Source organism: Glycine soja, chromosome 9 (assembly GCF_004193775.1).
Source record: "Glycine soja cultivar W05 chromosome 9, ASM419377v2, whole genome shotgun sequence".
Classification (NCBI taxonomy): Eukaryota; Viridiplantae; Streptophyta; class Magnoliopsida; order Fabales; family Fabaceae; genus Glycine; species Glycine soja.
The window spans coordinates 26,448,538-26,468,125 of NC_041010.1; the positions used below are offsets into that span (position 1 = coordinate 26,448,538).

General features: G+C 33.4%; 1 protein-coding gene across 1 annotated transcript; it reads left to right on the plus strand.

Moving 5' to 3' along the window:
* Nucleotides 1-761: 761 nt before the first annotated feature.
* On the plus strand, nucleotides 762-6,150 carry LOC114425481 (auxin efflux carrier component 7-like). Its single transcript, XM_028392418.1, has 6 exons — nucleotides 762-2,328; nucleotides 2,919-3,225; nucleotides 3,540-3,625; nucleotides 4,522-4,679; nucleotides 5,472-5,548; nucleotides 5,650-6,150. The coding sequence occupies exons 1-6, from the start codon at nucleotides 1,119-1,121 to the stop codon at nucleotides 5,714-5,716; spliced, it is 1,905 nt and encodes a 634-aa protein (XP_028248219.1). The 5' UTR covers nucleotides 762-1,118; the 3' UTR covers nucleotides 5,717-6,150.
* The last annotated feature ends 13,438 nt before the right edge of the window (nucleotides 6,151-19,588 follow it).

Genomic DNA, 19,588 nt, shown 5'->3' on the forward strand with positions numbered 1-19,588 from the left:
ATTACCTAATTCATGATAATTCATTAAGATTAAGAAAATAATTTATTTAATTTATAGTAATAAATTTATCTTAAATTTATATATTTTTAAAATTATCCTTGATTTTAATATTTCTCTCTTCTTTAATTGTTTGTTAATACATTTTTTATTTTTTTAATTAAGGATATTTCTTGTCTAAAAATAATTAATACAACAAATATTATGAATTAAGTCTTATAAAAAATAAAATACGTTTCAAAACTGAGTTTTATAAATAAGAACGTATAAAATAGGATTAAACTAAGTCTGAAAACTTATGTAAGTTGACTAAAACTATCACGTGTTTATACTTTTTCTTTATATTTTTTTTTACGTTATACTATAGTACATATTAAAAAAATTATGAAAAAAATAATTATTATATATCATAAAAAGAATAGTAGAAACTATACTAATTCTATATTCCACTTAATAATTTTTCTTAGACGTGCGCACTTCTGAATTCTCACCCGACCTTACTCTTTCCTGGTGCCCCTCCCTTCAAAATATGAAAATATTAACTCCTTTTCCCCAAACTAAGCTAAACATTACTCCTAATTTCACAAAATCCTAAAGCAAAAATTAAAGTACACATGCGCATACATGCCCATGTTCAATAACACCAATGTGGCCCCTCCCCCTCAAAAATAAAAATACAAGAAAAATACTCGTCCATACACATTATCATATTCGTCGCAAATCCCTCTCCATGTCATGCCCTATATATACTCTCTTCAAGCAACACCTTTCTACTCTGTCAATTCAACCCACACACTTTTCTCTCTCCGTGCTTTCTCTGACACTCCCTCACTTCATCCTTCTACACTTTCACACCTTCTCTGAACACAACAAAGTGAGTAATAAGCAGTATCCTTGCAGTAATAGTACCGTACAGAAAACTAGAATAGCCACCAAAATTCTCCAACTGGAAAAAAGTAACAACAACAAAATCTCATTCGATTTTCATCTGTTTCATCTTTTTCTCCAACCGAATCGAACTCATAAACTTTTTTTTATCTCTTTTCATTTTATAACTCAAAAAATCTCATTCCACTAGGCGAGGCTTGGCTAACTGAAAAAGAAGGAAGGAAGAAGGAAAAATGATAACGTGGAAAGACCTATACATGGTCTTGACCGCAGTGGTCCCACTCTACGTGGCGATGATCCTGGCGTACGGTTCGGTTCGGTGGTGGAAGATCTTCTCACCGGACCAGTGCTCCGGCATAAACCGTTTTGTCGCGATCTTCGCCGTGCCGCTCCTCTCCTTCCACTTCATCTCCACCAACAACCCCTACGCCATGAACTTCCGCTTCATCGCCGCCGACACGCTCCAGAAAATCATCATGCTCTTCGCCCTAGCAATCTGGACCAACCTCACCAAAACCGGTTCGCTAGAGTGGATGATCACCATCTTCTCCCTCTCCACGCTCCCCAACACCCTAGTCATGGGAATCCCTCTCCTAATCGCAATGTACGGCGAATATTCCGGTTCTCTCATGGTTCAAGTCGTGGTTCTTCAGTGCATCATATGGTACACCTTGTTACTCTTCTTATTCGAATACCGTGCCGCGAAGATCCTGATCATGGAACAGTTCCCTGAAACGGCAGCCTCCATTGTGTCGTTTAAGGTCGACTCCGACGTCGTTTCGCTCGACGGAAGAGACTTCTTGGAAACAGATGCTGAAGTCGGTGATGATGGGAAGCTTCATGTCACCGTTAGAAAATCGAACGCTTCACGGAGGTCGTTTATGATGACGCCGAGGCCGTCTAATCTCACCGGGGCGGAGATTTACAGCCTCAGCTCGTCTCGTAACCCAACGCCACGTGGCTCCAACTTTAACCATGCGGATTTTTTTTCCATGATGGGGTACCAGCCTCGCCACTCGAATTTCACCGCCAATGATTTGTTCTCTTCGCGTGGACCCACTCCGAGACCTTCGAATTTCGAAGAAAGCTCTATGCCTCAGGCGGCGACTGTAGCTTCTCCTCGGTTTGGGTTTTACCCGAGCCAGACCGTGCCCGCTTCGTACCCGCCTCCGAACCCAGAGTTTTCCTCCTCTACTAAACATTTGAAGAGCCAGAGTCAGAATTCGCTGACTCCAGCAAATGGGGCCCACGATGCGAAGGAGCTCCACATGTTTGTATGGAGCTCCAGCGCCTCGCCAGTGTCGGAGAACGCCGGACTCAACGTCTTCGGCAACACGGAACTCGGAACCTCCCAACAGCCTGACCAGGGTGGTGCTAAAGAGATTAGGATGTTGGTGGCTGATAATCATGCACACTTGCAAAATGGGGAAGCCAACAACAAAGGTACTAATTAAACCTAAACCTCTTTGTTTCCTTTTCAGCTTTAAATTGTTCTATCTAGTTACTCTAATGGCAACCGCTACAACATTATAATTGATACAATCTACTTACCGTTTGTTACATGTTTTTTAGTTGATTAATTTTTTAAAAAAAATTAGAATTGAAGTTTAACTTCATTAGTTTATATATATAGTATTTTTATTAAATATTAGTCCTTATAGAAAAATTCTGGTTTTTTTAATACTAAAACAACTTAAGAACTGTGTTAAGTTCTTATTTTATCTACTTTTGAATCGTGTGAAGTATTTATAGATTTTACACAAAGTTTTAACATAAAATTTTGTCTAAGAAATCTGATTTTAGTTCTATACAGACAAGGTTTTGCTTTAATTGTAATCATAGTAAATTAGTAATGTTTAACATTTTTTATAAGTAAATGTGTGACTGTAATTGTATTTTAAAATTTAGATTTTTTAGTTTTCTTTAATTGGTATAATGATAATGATGAGATTTGAGGTAATTTTTTGTTTAAACGATTAGGAGGGTTGCTTTGGTGTTTTGAGTATTGTGTAATGATTGGGTTGAAATTGAAGGTGGTTTGGAGGCCGGACTTGATGTGGAAGAGTTCAAGTTTCCGGTAAATGGGGGAGAACAAGTGGAGGAAGAAAAAGAGAAAGAAAAAGAAGGGCTCAATAATGGACTCAACAAGTTGGGCTCAAGCTCCACGGCAGAGCTCCACCCGAAAGCCGCCGGAGCTGCTGAGGCTCCCGCCAGTAAACACATGCCTCCGGCGAGTGTCATGACTCGTCTCATACTCATCATGGTCTGGAGAAAGCTTATCCGCAATCCCAACACCTACTCTAGCCTAATTGGTGTAGTATGGTCCCTCATTGCATTCAGGTAGGTTAATCAAAGTCAATAATAATGTCTGAAAAAAATTGACTATAATAAGATAAAGATGAGTCATAATACATTTTTTAACGCATCATTTTTATATATTTTTTTACTAGTTAAAATATATTAAAAATTATAAAAAAAAATACATTCAATAGGATGTGTAAAAAAAAGTATATTTTTAACATTTCTGTAACGGCAAAATCAGCTATACGGCTAGAGTTTTTTTTTCTCTCTCTCACTTTTTGTTTATTGGAGTAATGTTAATTATTGATGGTTATTGACACATGGTGTTGTTCATGGTTAATGATGACGTACAGGTGGCACGTGCATATGCCCAAAATAATAGAGAAATCAATTTCGATACTGTCTGATGCTGGTCTTGGAATGGCTATGTTCAGCTTAGGTGAGTGGTCGCAAATCCATTCTTCAAATTCAAATTCATTCTCGCGCAATAATTTCACTCTTTTATCCACAAACAACATCGCTTCACTCTTTCGCATAGACATCGATCATTATTATATTGTCTCCAATTGTTAGTATAAATGTTGATTTCCATATACTAAGAAAATAAAATGCATGTGTTATAATTATCTATTTATTAATTTATTTCTGACCTAAATTATATTAATGGATAAAATATTAAATATTACATTAATAGAATATATTAAAAAGTTGTTATATTATTATTCAATCACAAATTATTATATATAATAAATTTATTAAATTGATTATTTTAAAAATCATACCTAACATAATTTATAATTAATTGATACTGGATAGCTTTTTACACTTAAACTCAAATATTAATACAATTCATGCAATCATGTTATTGTTTCTTCTAAAAGTAAATTAAATTGGGCAATCCTACATAATTGAGTAATGGGCGTGTACGAATCAATGGAAGGAATGGAATTTGGGGTAAAGCAAGTAAAGTAGTAAACAACTCATAGCCGTCCATGCTGGTGATGTTTGTTACCAACAAGTAATAATCAAAGTGATCTTGTTCACTTGTTGAGCATAATGTCCCCGACACGTGGGACAGGGGCCATAAACTAGGTTACTTTACGGAGGACAACGGTTCTGGTGAGGGGTACCATTTTTTTGGATAATTAGGCAATGGTGGTTGAATTAGACGAATCACCAAGTACTAAATAGTTTTTTTTTTCTTTTAATTTTTTCTTGGGTTTCTTTTCTTTTCTAAGAATTATGCTATTGGAATATAAACATCGACGATGCCTTTTGTTTTATGTCGGTTTTAATAAGTGAAAGATTGGGTTTGATTTTTGTTTTTAATTATAGGTCTGTTTATGGCACTTCAACCCAAGATAATAGCATGTGGGAACTCTGTGGCTACATTTGCCATGGCTATTAGATTCCTCACTGGTCCAGCAGTTATGGCTGCAGCTTCCATAGCAGTTGGCCTTCGTGGCACCCTCCTACACGTTGCTATTGTTCAGGTTATTAACTTCAACTTTTTCTTCGTGCATTTTTGTCTTAACAAAATAGGTGAAACAAAGTGAAATTCGTAACTTTAAAACTAGATCGTGGTATTAAATTAATGGTCACAAATCACCATTGTTTTGATAATCGGACGGTACCCGCTGGTTCAACCGGAAACATATCAGTCCAAACACTTTTATAAATTAAAACATTTTAGAATCAATAAAAAAAATCGGTCAAATTGATAAAAAAAAATTGGTAAAAATCGGAATTGAACTCCCATAGAGAATTGGTATCAAACCGATCTTTTTAATTTATTTTTATTTTTAAGTTTTTATTTAATGTAATTTTTTTAAGATAAATAAATATAAATAATTTAAATATTTGAAATATTGCAATTAGTAAAATTGTGGGAATTTATTTAGGACATAATCAAAGCAGTCACAAATTGTCACGATACTACTTATTGAGACCTAAAAAAATTTAATATAGTTGTTGACCATATTTTAAAACCATGATACAGATGCGGGCTGGATAGTGGATACTTAATTGTTGGTTTTAATGTTCCTCTTTGGTTTTTCAACTATTTCTTTGATTATCGTAAACGTTAGATTCTTATTAACTACCAAAATATTTAGGTGAAAATGACAATCAAAAGACGTATTCATTTTTTTTTTCCAATGATTGAGATGATGGTCTAATTTTTCATTTTGCTTTTGTCGGTGCCTAAAGTATATTTATTATCTTTATTGGCAAAAATTGATGACAACAAAGGTTGTTAACTTTTGAAAATGTTGTGGTTGCAATAGGCTGCACTTCCTCAAGGGATTGTTCCATTTGTGTTTGCTAAGGAGTACAATGCCCATCCAGCCATTCTTAGTACAGCGTAAGCAATCAAACCTCTCTTTATTTTTTTATCACAGAGAAAAAAAAATGACAGTTTTTTTATACTTTCAAATTGACCTTTCATCTAAAATTTAATTTCAGGGTTATATTTGGGATGTTGATAGCCCTTCCAATTACTTTGGTCTACTACATACTCCTTGGTTTATAATATTCGAATACCAAAGTAACCAAGATTCAAGGAAAAATTAAGCAAGTGATTTCAACCTTTGATGCTTTTTGAAGTTAGTAAGCATGCGTGGAGACCACAGTGGGGTACACTATTGGACGAAGAATATCGCTAACTAGTAATTTTCACAACAGGGGAGGTCATTCCAAAAGTTTCCGAGATTTTGGGGACTTCAGAAAATTTGACCCTTTGGGAGTTCTCATATAATTGTAACGCCTCCCTATTAAAAAAATGTCCAAGATGATGTAATTTTCAAGAACCTCAAAGAGGAAGGAATAACATTGTACGGGAGACATAACCGAGGAAAGCTAGGGTAAGCAAAGTCAATGATATCTAGAAATGGTTCCCTCTTTATTGAGCATTTGTAAATTTTATTTATAAGAAAATCCGATTTGGGTCATCAAGTTAAGAAGAAAGTTTAGAATTAAGTGGAGGAAAAAAATGAATGGGATGAGGAAGCCTTTCCTTTTTATTTTTCTTCTTTATTTTTGTATTATTATTTTTATTAGGTTAAATTATAATTTTAGTTCTCTTTTTTTATTTTTTATTTGTAATTTTACTCTATTTTGTGGTTTTAATCTCCAAATTTTACAAAATTAAAATTTTGGTCCAATTGTATAAATTTTGTGTATGTTTTATTTTTTTTTTATTTTGGTTCAATTGAATCTGAGATCTAACAAATTCATTTTTTTGTTGGCCATAATATAGTATTGGTATGAAATAATTCCCACCGGAAGCAATTGTTGGAATAGTTCAGACATTAAAAAGGGGGTTGAATATATTGTTTTTAAAACTTTTACCTAATTATTGTTTAGTTTCAATTAAGAAATACACTCCTTATGAAATCAAGGTTTTCTCATAAGTCTTGTTGTAAAAGATTAACAATACAATAAACCAATGAATTCAAAAACCTTAGAAAACAAAGTTTTATGGCCCACACATATAAATTCCAATATCAAGATTGATTCACAAAACTAAGGGTTAGAAAAAGAGAAAATCACACACAAAATCTACACTAGTTCAGTCCTTAAGAGGACCTACATCTAGTTGTTCTAAGATCCCTTAAAAAATTTCACTGTTAAAGAACCAAAGTACAAATACTATGCACAAGCAATTCCCTAATAATCTACTTTTCCCTTGAACCCTACAAGAGAAAATCCAAGAGTTGAAACCTTATTCACTCAAAACTCATTGGTTACCCTAACCAAGATTAAAACCTACACATAAAATTAGAATTGGATTGAATACACCTTTGATGTGCAAATCAAGACTTCTTCGAGCTCTATTAATGAATATCAACCCATGATGAAGATCCAAAGATTATTGTCATGATAATCTCTTGAGAAGAAAATGCACAAGATCCTTTTAGTATGTACTCATTTTAGATCGAAGTGCCTTGCACATTTCACATTGGGAAGGAGGAGTTGTGGAGATAGTTTTGTTATTACAAGAAGATTCTTCTAAAGCCTTTTTAAGAGCATCATTTTTCAATTTCAAATTAGACAACTCTTTTTTAATACAAACTATCTTATCCGCATGCCACCTTAACTATCCCTTAAGGAAGTTGTTGGCAAGAGATCATTTCTGAGCTTTCTCATGCACTTCATTGAAAGCATCGAGAAGTCAATCATAGTTTTCACTGGATTTAGAGTAAGATGAACTTACAGCGCTATCAGCTTCTCCATCGACCATGAGGCAGAGGTTTGCTTCTTCTTCATTGCTAGATTCACTTGAAGTGTTGAAAGCATTTTCCTCCCACGTTATGCATGCTTTCTTTTTCTTGCCTTGACTCCCAGCCTTCTTGTCTCCTCCTTGTTGTTTCTTCAAATAGATAGAACATTAAGATTTTATGTGGCTTTGTTTTTCACATTCGAAACAAGTGAAATTTGGAGAGGTTGAGTCATTCTTCTTAAAATCCTTCTTTTAATGAAAAAATCTTCCTTTTGGATTCTTCTTCTTTAAGAATCTCTTGAATTTTCTAATAAGCAATGTTAGATTTTCACTCTTGGAACCTTATGCATCTTCTTCATCACTATCATCACTAGATGGCATGGCAGATTTAAGTGCTAAGTTGTCCGGGGCTTGGCAGCGTACCAAATTGTAACAAGTAGTATAAAACAGAAAATTCGAGTATCGTATCCACAAGGACATGTTCAATATTGGTAATTTCACAAGTTTACTATGTAAGCTCACAAATATCACAAGAAAGTGGTAAAGACACAAACTTATGGATGATTTGGTGAATGACTAAAATAGATTAAGTGCATAAACAAAGTTAAAATGGTGTTTTTGTGATTTTATAATAAAAGCAAAGTTATAAAAGAGGTTAAAAATAGATAACAGAGCCATTGTCAAGGTTAGAGTTCATCAACTTTACTTGCTTCTTGCATTAAACACATAATACATACTTCATTCATGATTTAATGTCAAAATCAGCTAATATGAGTTTCTTAGTCCTAATACCTTAGGTAAAAAACATCTAAGTAACCTTTCCTAAACCAAGATCCCTTTACAACTTTACAAAGGCACCAACATTAAGAGTTGTGACCAAGAGATTACCAACAAACTCAACAAAAAAGCTTATAGACAACGCTTATTTTTCTATTAAATAATGCTTTTTAAGCGCTACCAAAGCCTCAAATATCTATTTAAAGATAGCTCTTCAAAAAAAGAATCATTCTTTATGATAAACATATAGATTATGCTTCATTAAATAAGCAGTATCTATATTCAAAATTGTAGATGACACTTTTCCAATGAAACACTATCGATGTGCTTTTTTTTGTTTTTAACTTGCAAACATGAACAACTGGCTATTGTAAATAAGCAATGACAAAATAAGTAGAAATGAAACCCAAATCACTTTTCAAACTATCCACAATATTTTGGGACTCTACAAAACCAAAAAATATATGGAGCCCCTAAAATAGCATACTGATAACTACAATAAATTTATAACTAGGTAAAGAAAGACAAAAACTACATCCTCTTCTTTTAGTGCAAATATAACCTGAAATTTGTTGTTATAGATCACAATGCAAAAAAAAAATCACATTTGAATTGGAAAAAAAAGAAGAAAGAATACAAGCTTCAACTATAGGGATCCATGGCCAAGTATCTTGTGCATCTATATTGATTCAATTTAAAGCTCTAAAAAATCATGAAGCTTACAAGGAAGGAAAAAATAATGTTATTCCAAAAGGCGTAAGTAAATAATCATATATCAACATGAAGTTAAAGATCAAATTGTGAAAAGCTTGAATCAACTCAAAGGAAAATCTATGACAACCAAGAACACATTTTTATGTCATTATTTTTAATATGCCAAAGTCATTTATCAACTATCATAATCCTTCCTATAACTTGAATTTTCTAGCTAATAATATTTCACCTTTGAACAACTTGCTATTGCAAATAAAAATAGGCAAAGGAGGTAGATATGAAACACATTAATTTTGAAACTATCCTCAATATTTGGGATTTAATATATACAAAACCAAAAAATATATAGAGCATGTCTGAACCCCATACTGAGACCATTCATCCCGAACTTCATTGATTTTATTGTTAAAGTATTGTGGGTAAGAGTAGCATGTGAAATATTATAGAAATGAAACAAGGTGAAATTAAAACCAAGTTAAATAGAGTTAAATAGTAGCTATACGAAATGATACAGCAGGAAGATCACATACAGCTTCAGGGATTGTCCCTTGATAGTAGTTGATTATCTCGTCGATACACCGACATACATTATACCCATAATCATTTGAGTTAGGTTGCTTGGGGCACTATATATAAAAAAATCTAAAACAAAAACATGAACAATACTATAATGTAATGATTAATATGATCAATTGATTTTCACATAACTCCTATTTGAGATTGGCACATTTGTAAGACCTTAATTAATAAAGACAAATTAACAAGCCATGTAAAAGTAAATAATCTAAATTAACACACGCAAAATGTGAATGACGCATATTCTTACATGTTAAAGAAGTTCTTCACTTTTGGCCTTGTGGTATGCTCTAATTGCAATGGGTCCAAATAATAAACTATTTCCTTTTTTACATTGATGGCCAATAATATCCAGTGTATGCTAAAATAAAATGACACATTAGTAAAAAAAATTTAATTGCATCTAAAATTGAAAATAACACATTATTTATTAATGAAATTTGGAAATAAGACTTACCTAGTGTTAAACGGTGCAAGAACAAGCTTATCAATCACCCTATTTTTCAAGAGAGTATCAGTTGTTACTTGGGAGCTTAAGAAGAGGAAGGCGTTATCATTTGGCAAAACCAATTTTGATTGCAAGTACCTTAAAAAAATTAAAAGACTAAATTGGTAATATCATAAATGAATATTGATGAAAGTTAAGAATTTAATGATTCAATTCAAAGTTGTTTAAAGTATGTACCCAATATACAACCAAATAGAACTTGCACTTAGCCAACACTTGTCGATTACTTCTTTCATAATTTATCCATTAAGTGGTTCTTCATATTTATCAATCCCAAATAAGTTTTCCATATCTACCAAGTGATTAAATTAATTTGAAGGAATTATAAGCAAGGATGCCTCAAGACTGTTCAAAAGGAAAGTCTCTATTTCTTTTCTCTTTGTTGATTGTGCAACCTAAATATCTATCCGTTAAATAGATTAATATATAAAACATTGTTATAGATAGTTCACAATTCAGACATACCATATGATCTCTTTGCCGAAGGCTTCCTTTTTCATTTCTTTTCTCTTTGTTGATTATGCAGCCAAAATAGTTATCAATCAAATTGATTATTATATAAAATATTACCAAAGACAATTCTGAATTCAAACATACCATATCATCTCTTTGTTGAAGGGCTTCTTTTTCCATTTCTTTTCTCTTTATCGATTTTGCAACCTAAATATTTATCAATTAAATAATTTAATATGTAAAATATTGCTACAAATAGTTCTCAATTTAGAAATACCATATCATCTCTTTGTTGAAGGGCTTCTTTTGGCATTTCTTTTCTCTTTGTTGATAGTGTAATCTAAATATTTATCAATTAAATTAGTTAATATATAAATTATTCCCACAAACAATTATGGATTCAAATATACCATATCATTTTTTTCTTAAGGACTTCATTTTCTCTTGCTTTGGTCTTTGCTAATTGTGCAACAGACTCGCTTGTCTTTTGTGTCCCTTTCTTTTTGGATATTGAGGAAACCTAAATATTTTTCAATTAAATTAATTAGTATATAAAATATTTCCACAAATCATTCTCAATTAATATGATTTTTTCATACATACCATGTCATCAACCTGTATGAGGTTGATTGGCCATGCCACAAAAGTACCTATTGCTTGTGCTATTGCCATAATTTTATCATCATGATTAGGTATTTGTAATTGGGCATTGGACTCCACAACAACATCAACACTAACTTTTACATTACCATGAGGAAGTGATCTATTATGGAGCGTATCAATTTGAATATACACCTTTCCACGAGCAATAAGGAGAAGTAACGATGATGATACATATAACTTACAAGGGGAGACCCCCTACATGCATGGTAAAACACTAACATATGAATGAATATTTGAAGTTAATTAACATTAACATTGAAGCTAATACAGAGAAATCAATTACCTCGGCAATGTTATTAGATGTTATGTTGCAACTCCCACTGCCATTGGGGATCCTAACATTAGGAGGTTATTGTACATTGTCTGGCATATCTTTTTGTCTAAGAGACTTAAGCTCACTTTTCACCCACACCATTTTCACACTCATTTCTTGTACTTTACAATTCAATGAATCAAACTCATGTATGTAACATATTAGAAGGGACACAAGTTGTGGCCTAACAAGACCGAAGCAAATACAAGGCAGAACAACAAATACAATAAAACTGTAATAGACAACCAGACCCCACTACACCACAAACAATGATCCTATATACCATCCCCCAACACAGGAAATGAGGAAAATAAAGATAAAACACAAAAACAAAATAAGTTGAGAAATGAAGGTAAGATGTTAATAAGTTAGTCAAGTAAAATAAAAGCTTAGGCACAACCTCTTTAGGAGGTAGGCAGGATCCTTCGATACTTCATACCCCTAAAGGTGTATTGTAGCTCCTCAGGCCAAAGGAAGATAATATAATTCATGTTCATGTTATAAGAAAAGAAAGTTAAAAGATTGAGCACAACCTTTTTGGAAGGTAGGTGGGACCACATTCGTCACTTCCTACCCTATAAAGGTACAATGAGCTCCTTAGGTCAAAGGAGAAGGATACGGGCCGTGACATATAAGTGAGAGGACAGATGAACAAAGAAATGGTTAAAGATTAACTCATAAGAGTAATGTTAAGATAACATTAATAATATATCAATTTTAAGTATGACTTTATGTTACATGTTAATGTTGCATGTGTGTATGTTTCTTATAATAAGGCATAAGTGGAGTTGTGGGCGTAGATGTTGGATGAGTGATATGAGGTAAACATATACTTTGGGTGAAGGCATAGTACTACCCTTAAGGGTAGGAGAGATGGTCATATCCCATAGTAAAGTTATGTATGATACCTAGATGAGAATGCTAGATGTGATGCCTTATGGGGAGGTAATGTAAACCCAAGTAAGGTAAGCCAGTTAAAGGAAAAGTCTGCAGTGTTCTCATCCAGCATGATAAGAGAGTAAAATCCTAATGAGAGATCTAGAATTAAAGTGTAGTCTAGGTTCCTTAGAATAGAATACTAGTGGCCTTAAGGTTGGTCAAGGTGGTCAACATTAGGTGTCTGAACAAAGGGTTAAGATGTCACTAAGACATTATGTCTCATCCCTTTTAGTTTTCATGTTTTAGGTGGGCACCTTATGGGAACAACTTGGAGCACGAAGTTGTATGCCAAGAGTACATACTTATGGTGTAGCTCGGTTAATTCCTAATGTTTGGAATTTAGTTTGTGTTTTATGTATCTTTTGTATGTTTTGTATGACACCTAAGTGCTAAGAGCTTTGTATTGTTTTTGTTATGTATTGCATGTGTAAGTTTTTAGTTTCTGTATTGTTAAGTCAAATTTTCTTATGTGCTAAATTCTTTTAATTTGGTAGTATAAGGAGGCAAAAAGTAATATCCCCTATTTTGTTATAGGTAACATCAAAATATATGGAAGAAGGAACAAGATGGAAGAAAAATCTCATATGGATCAAGGAAGAGCTCATTTACTTTAGAGAACTATCCAGATTTGTGCCCTTTGTAAAATGATCCAAAATCTTTGACAAATGAGGGTAAACTCTTTATATGGTTGAGTAAAATCAATTTCTATCTTAAGTGACACTTGTCTTAGCTGCAAAAACTGACTTAGCCATTTGGTAGGTTCTACTACTTCAACAAATTGTTGCCTCAGATGATTCTTTGAAGCTTCAGTACTTCAATTTCCAACTCCATAACATGTTCTTCATCTTTATTCACTTTTTTTCCTACAAAAAAGGGGAAAATTACTACAATGTAACCAAGAAAATAAACTATTGAAATAAAACATAACTACTAACAAAATTAAAACAAATTAAGTTAAAACATCCCTCTACATAAGGAAAAGAATGAGATAATTGCCTCAAAAACTACTTGATAAGTAGATAATCTTAGCACTTATGAAACTCCCCCAAAATTGGACTTTTGCTTGTACTCAAGAAAAAAATACAAACTAACAACTACTAAAATGAAAATAACAAACACAAACAAAAAACATGGACTAAGATTAATCCCATCCTAACAAATCCAGCACATGCTTCTATAAAAACATTTGATATATCAAATCAATTATTCAAATTTCAATGTGGAGCTTCCAAACGAAACCATAGCAAGGATGAAATTGCCCAAATTCAAGAAAGAAAACAAGCATAACAATCCTTATTTGACAAAAACTCAGGAGTGCTTGAATCTTTTCACTCAAGCACCAATTGCTTTAGGTGCTGCAATCTCACAAAATCAACACACAATTCAGTTTTGCTTCCTTCTCAAATGAAATGAAATCATGCACACACATTTAGATCACAAGGGCTTGATCAAGGCCTATAATGTGGCTTGGCTTGAAAGGAATTTTGGTCTTTCTAAATAAAGCAAAGTACCATGAAATAAAGAGAGCAATCAATGTTATTCTTACAATTCACATAATCTCTCTTTTCTCTCATAATGTGAACAATGCCCCAAATCCTCTCATTTCTCAATTAATGTTGGCTTCATGCCACAAAATAACAAAAAGTATCACAACTTTTTTTTTCTTCATTTTTTTACATTGAAGGAAACATGAAATTTGTAGAAATTCAAACAACACAATTGCAATACATTTCTATTTACATGAAAGTGGTCCCACAATTGTTCCCACATTGATCAAAACATGCAAACATTCCCCTAAACTTACTCTCAACCCAATACATACAATTGCTCTTCTATCCTACAGTAAGAAAAGTGTATTGTTTTTCTTTTAGACTTTTTTAGTTATCATGGAAGAAAGAAATTCAATTAAAGGATCAAATGGGGTGCACAAAAGGATAACAATATAAGGGTTGGCGTTAGGGCTCTAGGATTTACAATCAACAAACAAAAATTGCCTAGATCTCTTATCTATTAGCATACACATTCATCACAAGAGAATTGTTCAAAACCAAGTGTGCCCCAAAAGTGGCACTTATCATCCATTGAGTAAGCACACAACTCCCAAAATTTATTTTTCAAACATTCTTAAATCAGCCATCAAAATCATTTAATACTCAAAATTATCTCAAACAAAAGTGTTTGGGAAACAAAAAAGAAAAAATAAAAGTGAAAAAGGACAACTTTGTGGCAGTGAGGAAGTGGGAAAAATCACAAAGTTACTTTTGGCTTAAGCAAGGTGATGGCTTAACTCAAAATGCAACGCAATTAAATTAATGTGTCCAGTGGTTTTTGCTTCAAGCGATGGAGCGAGGCTTTAAGCCCAAAGCACTGATACATAATATTGATATGCATTTGGACATAATTGAACTTACTAAATAATTGGACAAAAACACTACCACAACACGCACATAAGGTGTGACACCCTCTACCCCACACATATATGTACTAATAATAAGAGAAATAATTAAAAAAAATTAAACTTAATTCAAGTTTTTAAAACATATTTAAATACAAGCCTTTCAAGAGGGTAGTAGGCTCACATTCACCTTTCTAACATCATCATAAAACTTTTCTAAATAAATAATAAATTCACTTCGGCTCAAACAAGGCCGTCTATAAAATCCTATACCCCAATGCCACATCCTATCAGAGCATTGTGTTCTGACGTCTTTCAGCACATGGTTCCTTAAAGAAATTCACCTAGTCATCTGCTCCCCCGAACACAAAGTTCAAGATCATCATAGGATCCAAACACAAACAACACACGGGGAGTGAGTTATCACATTCCTAACTAATAAAGAAACATGACAACTAGATATACATATCATATAAACCAAATAAAACTTAGTTACACGTAATTCACGTAATTCCACTACTTTGTCATTCAAAGTTCACATTTCAATCATCAATCACATTACATAAGAATCACACACTCTGATCAAGACATAATAACACATCAATTTCATAATAAAAAATTAGCAAGCGCATGAGACAGTTATGCTAAGACTCAAGCCTATATGCAATGTGGTACCATGTAAGTCAAAAACCACCCTGGGGCGCTTAGGAGTACATAACAAGACACACCAAACAATGGGTTTGTCAGGTCACTCTCACTAAGGAAGATCATAGGGAGACCAGTCAGGGTCACGATGTTTTGCGAGAATGCTCCAACCATATGGGATTAGCATAGGCTTAAAGGGGCACTCAAACCCGGTGACCCCCAAGGCCTACACTCCGAAGAGTCAGTCAGGGCCTCTGTCTCCTGATTCAGGTCCAACCCCTAAAATCATTTTAGCACACAGACACTACTCGTGAATTATACAATACCCATGACCTCACACTCGTGTGTTAAACATGTACAACATATTGCGCTACAATTTAACACTGGTTCCTAAATAGGAAACCTACACTTTCTCTTTAACACTGCGCATTTACACTTTTCTCAAGATAACACTGGTCGGGTTATTGTACAATTCACAACTTACAACACAAATAATGTCACATCAAGAGTTAATCACACACTTATTCACAACCAAAACTCATTAACAATTTCACATCTCATAATGTCACAATCCACCATCACATGTTTTCACGTATCTCACAATTCAACACATGTTCCACTTTACACTTTTACTCAATCTCAATAACAATATTATAATCTCAAGGCAACATATTATTCCATAATTCATCACATATTTCATTTATAAACACTGCTCATGAATTATACAATACCACGACCTCACACTCATGTTTCAAACATGTTTAACACAATTGCGCTACAATTTAACACTGGTTCCTAACTAGGAACCTACACTTTCTCTTTAACACTGCGCATAAACAATTTTCTCAATATCAACACTGGTCGGGTTATTGTATAATTCACAGCTCATAACTCAATACACACATCTCAATACACATGTATCTCAAATCTAAACATAGTATTCTCAAACTCCAACACTTGAATAATTTTTGGAATCACACAATAACAATACTACAACATTATTTACATAAAATATTAATATAAATAAATATATAACTAAATCTATATATATAAATCCAGCAACGTATATCATATTTGATCATGAATTTTAAGAAAGTTTTCAATGTACCAATTCTAAATAATTATATAAACACTTTCTCATATATATAAGTATACATGAATTCATATATATATTATCTAAGAATACAACACATAGTCTATTAGAATTCTTTTCTCAATTTCAAATATAATATCAATTTTAAACTATAAAAAAACTAAAAAGTATGAAAAGGGGAAAAATACAAACTCAATATCTCCTTACTTAATTTCATCAACTACGGTTCACACTCAACACAAGAGCACATTAATTTCACAAAAATTTCTCATTGGGACATCAAATGATTCATCAAACATATATAATTAATATATAACTCATAGTTATAATTATAAGGATAAAGTAAAAATTGTAGAAACACCCCAAAACTCATTCCAATTGATACTCTAAGGATCTCTGCACATGTTTTCACTAATCCCAGATCGTGAATAACTCATCCCTTACCTCTGAGCGGACTCACGTGTCTTCAGCCAGCGATAGCAGCATCTCTAGTGGTTTCCTGAGATTCTTTCAGTTATTCCTCTGACTGCTCCGATAGAATTCCCAAACGTCAGAGAGACGGAGAAGAGATTGAAACCTCCACTTGTACTGTCTTCATGCGATTCCTTTTTCTCCCTCCACGAATATTATCTCGCAAATCCCAACAGTAGAGAAGCGTGCGCAATTGAATTTCAAACAACATATCCAAATTTCATGAAAATCCAACGGTTAACGAAACCAGGATCATAATTTTACCGAGACAGTTTTGGGTTTCTGCGGAAAATTAAAAGGATACAATGCGAAGGGTTTTCCTATAATCCCGGACATGATTTTGAAATTCGCAACGGTGAGAATGCTCGGAATTGGGTTGTGAACCTAGTGTTTAAATTTCACGACAATCTAACGGTGAATGAGTCCGAGATCATCATTTTTCTAAGACAGGTTTAGTGAGCTGCGGGAAAAAGAAAGGGTTTTGAGAGGAGAAGGGGAAAAACGAAAATGAGAGGCAGAGGAGGCTGAGGAGTCAGTCTGAAAAACCTAGCATGTTGCTATTTATAGCTAGGGGTATTTACGACCTATTATTTACTCTATTTATTTATTTTTATTATTTTTACTAAAAAACTTTTTAAATTTATTTATGAAAAAAATGGGATGTTACAATTGGGGCACGATCAATCACATAAGCATGTATTCAACACCTAAAAACAAAAAATACACAAAAATTAATAAGAGCAACACTGACCAAACAAGAATCAAACAAAAAATATTAACAATGAGCAAAGCATACAAGTAACTAAATCTAACAAATTAAAATGCAAACTGTAGAAGTAAAAGGATAAGAAAGCTGGGTTGCCTTCGACAAAGTGCTCTTTTAACGTCATTAGCTTGACGTTTATTGGTGCTTAAGGTGGCTAATAGGTTAGAAAAAACACATCCTCCTTCTTCTTCCTCTTCTTAGGTAGAAACTCCATGAACATCATGTATCCATGAAATGGCTTCCAAACCACAGTAGAGGAAGTGTTGGTGAATAAGACAACTTGGAGAAGAGGGATGTTGACTTGAGGGAGGTTTTCTTGTTGAATTTCTACTTGTGAACACATCTCCCACTATTTTTGTGATCTCTTATCTTTATCTTCATCTTGCTCACCATTTTCTCTTGAATCTTGCTCTTCTTCAAGACTTTCCTCATGTGCTTCAACCTCATTTGAATTTTCTCCCCTTATTTCAACCATTTCTTTTGCTAGATTCCCAAGTTGAATATCAAGATTATGAATTGACTTTTGATTGGCTTTAAAGTTAGCTAGGGAAGTTCTCATGAATTGCATAAGAACATTCTCAAGATTAGAGAGTCTTTCTTCATGTTGATTGTGAGGGTGTGATTGTTGCTCCCACTAATAATTTCCCATGGAGTATAGACGACAATCATCATTTAAATGCTTTCTTCCACATAAATCACAATTGATAGGTTGTGGGTAACTGACACCCCTATTACATGATTTCAAGATGCTCAGAGAATATTTCTAGTTGACTACTAATATGCCTCCGTTGTATGAGCATACTACTCCAAAAGCCTTTCATGGAGTGAGTTCTTCAAAGGTTCACCTTGCATGCATAGACTCAAAGAAAATATTTTTTTTATTTAGAATGATACAATAAACTAACAAAATAAAAACACAATAAACAAAAGTATAAAATATGAAACTTAACATAGTAAAAATACAAACTTGCCCAATATTGAGACACAAATCCCCAACAACAAGGCTAAAAACTTGTTTTGGGCTTGACAAGCATACCAAATTGTAACAAGTAGTTTAAAATGGAAAGTTCGAGTATCGTATCCATAGGGACTTGTTCAATATTGGTAACTTCATGGGTTTACTATGTAAGCTCACATATATCACAATAAAGTGGTAAAGACAAACTTTTGGTTGGTTTTATGAATGAATAAAATAGATCATGTGCATAAACAAAGTTAAAATGATGCTTTTGTGATTTTATAATAAAAACAAATTAGTAACAGAGGTTAAAAATAGATAACAAAGCCATTGTCGGGGTTATAGTTTCCCAACTTTACTTTCTTCTTGCATTAAAAACACAATGCATACTTCATTCATGTTCTAATGTCCCTTAGGTGAAAAGAGTCTAAGTAACCTTCCCTAAGCCAAGATCTCTCTACAACGTAACGAAGGCATTAACATTAAGAGTTATGACCAAAAGGTTACCAACAAACTCAACTCCATTAATAGACACCAAGTCTATTGGCTATTTTGTTTCAGTGTAGAACAATAAAATTTCTTCCCAACATCTCATTCATGCCCTAAGATCATGCCCTGGGTGCTCAAGCCACAACAAGCATTAAGCAAAGAAGCAAGATACTAACATGAACATAAATATGCAGTGTATGTGTGTGTGTGTGTGTGTGTATAACAATATCAGAAGATACAAATAAGTTCAGGTATGATTACATATCTAAGCCTAACAATGGAGAAATTAGCTAACCATAGACATGGGTAGCATCAAAATACATGGAAGAAGGAAAAAGATGGACAAAAAGGCTCCCATGGAGCAAGGAGGAGCTCTTTTGCTCTAGAGAACTATCCAGATCTATGCCCTCTGTAAAATGATCC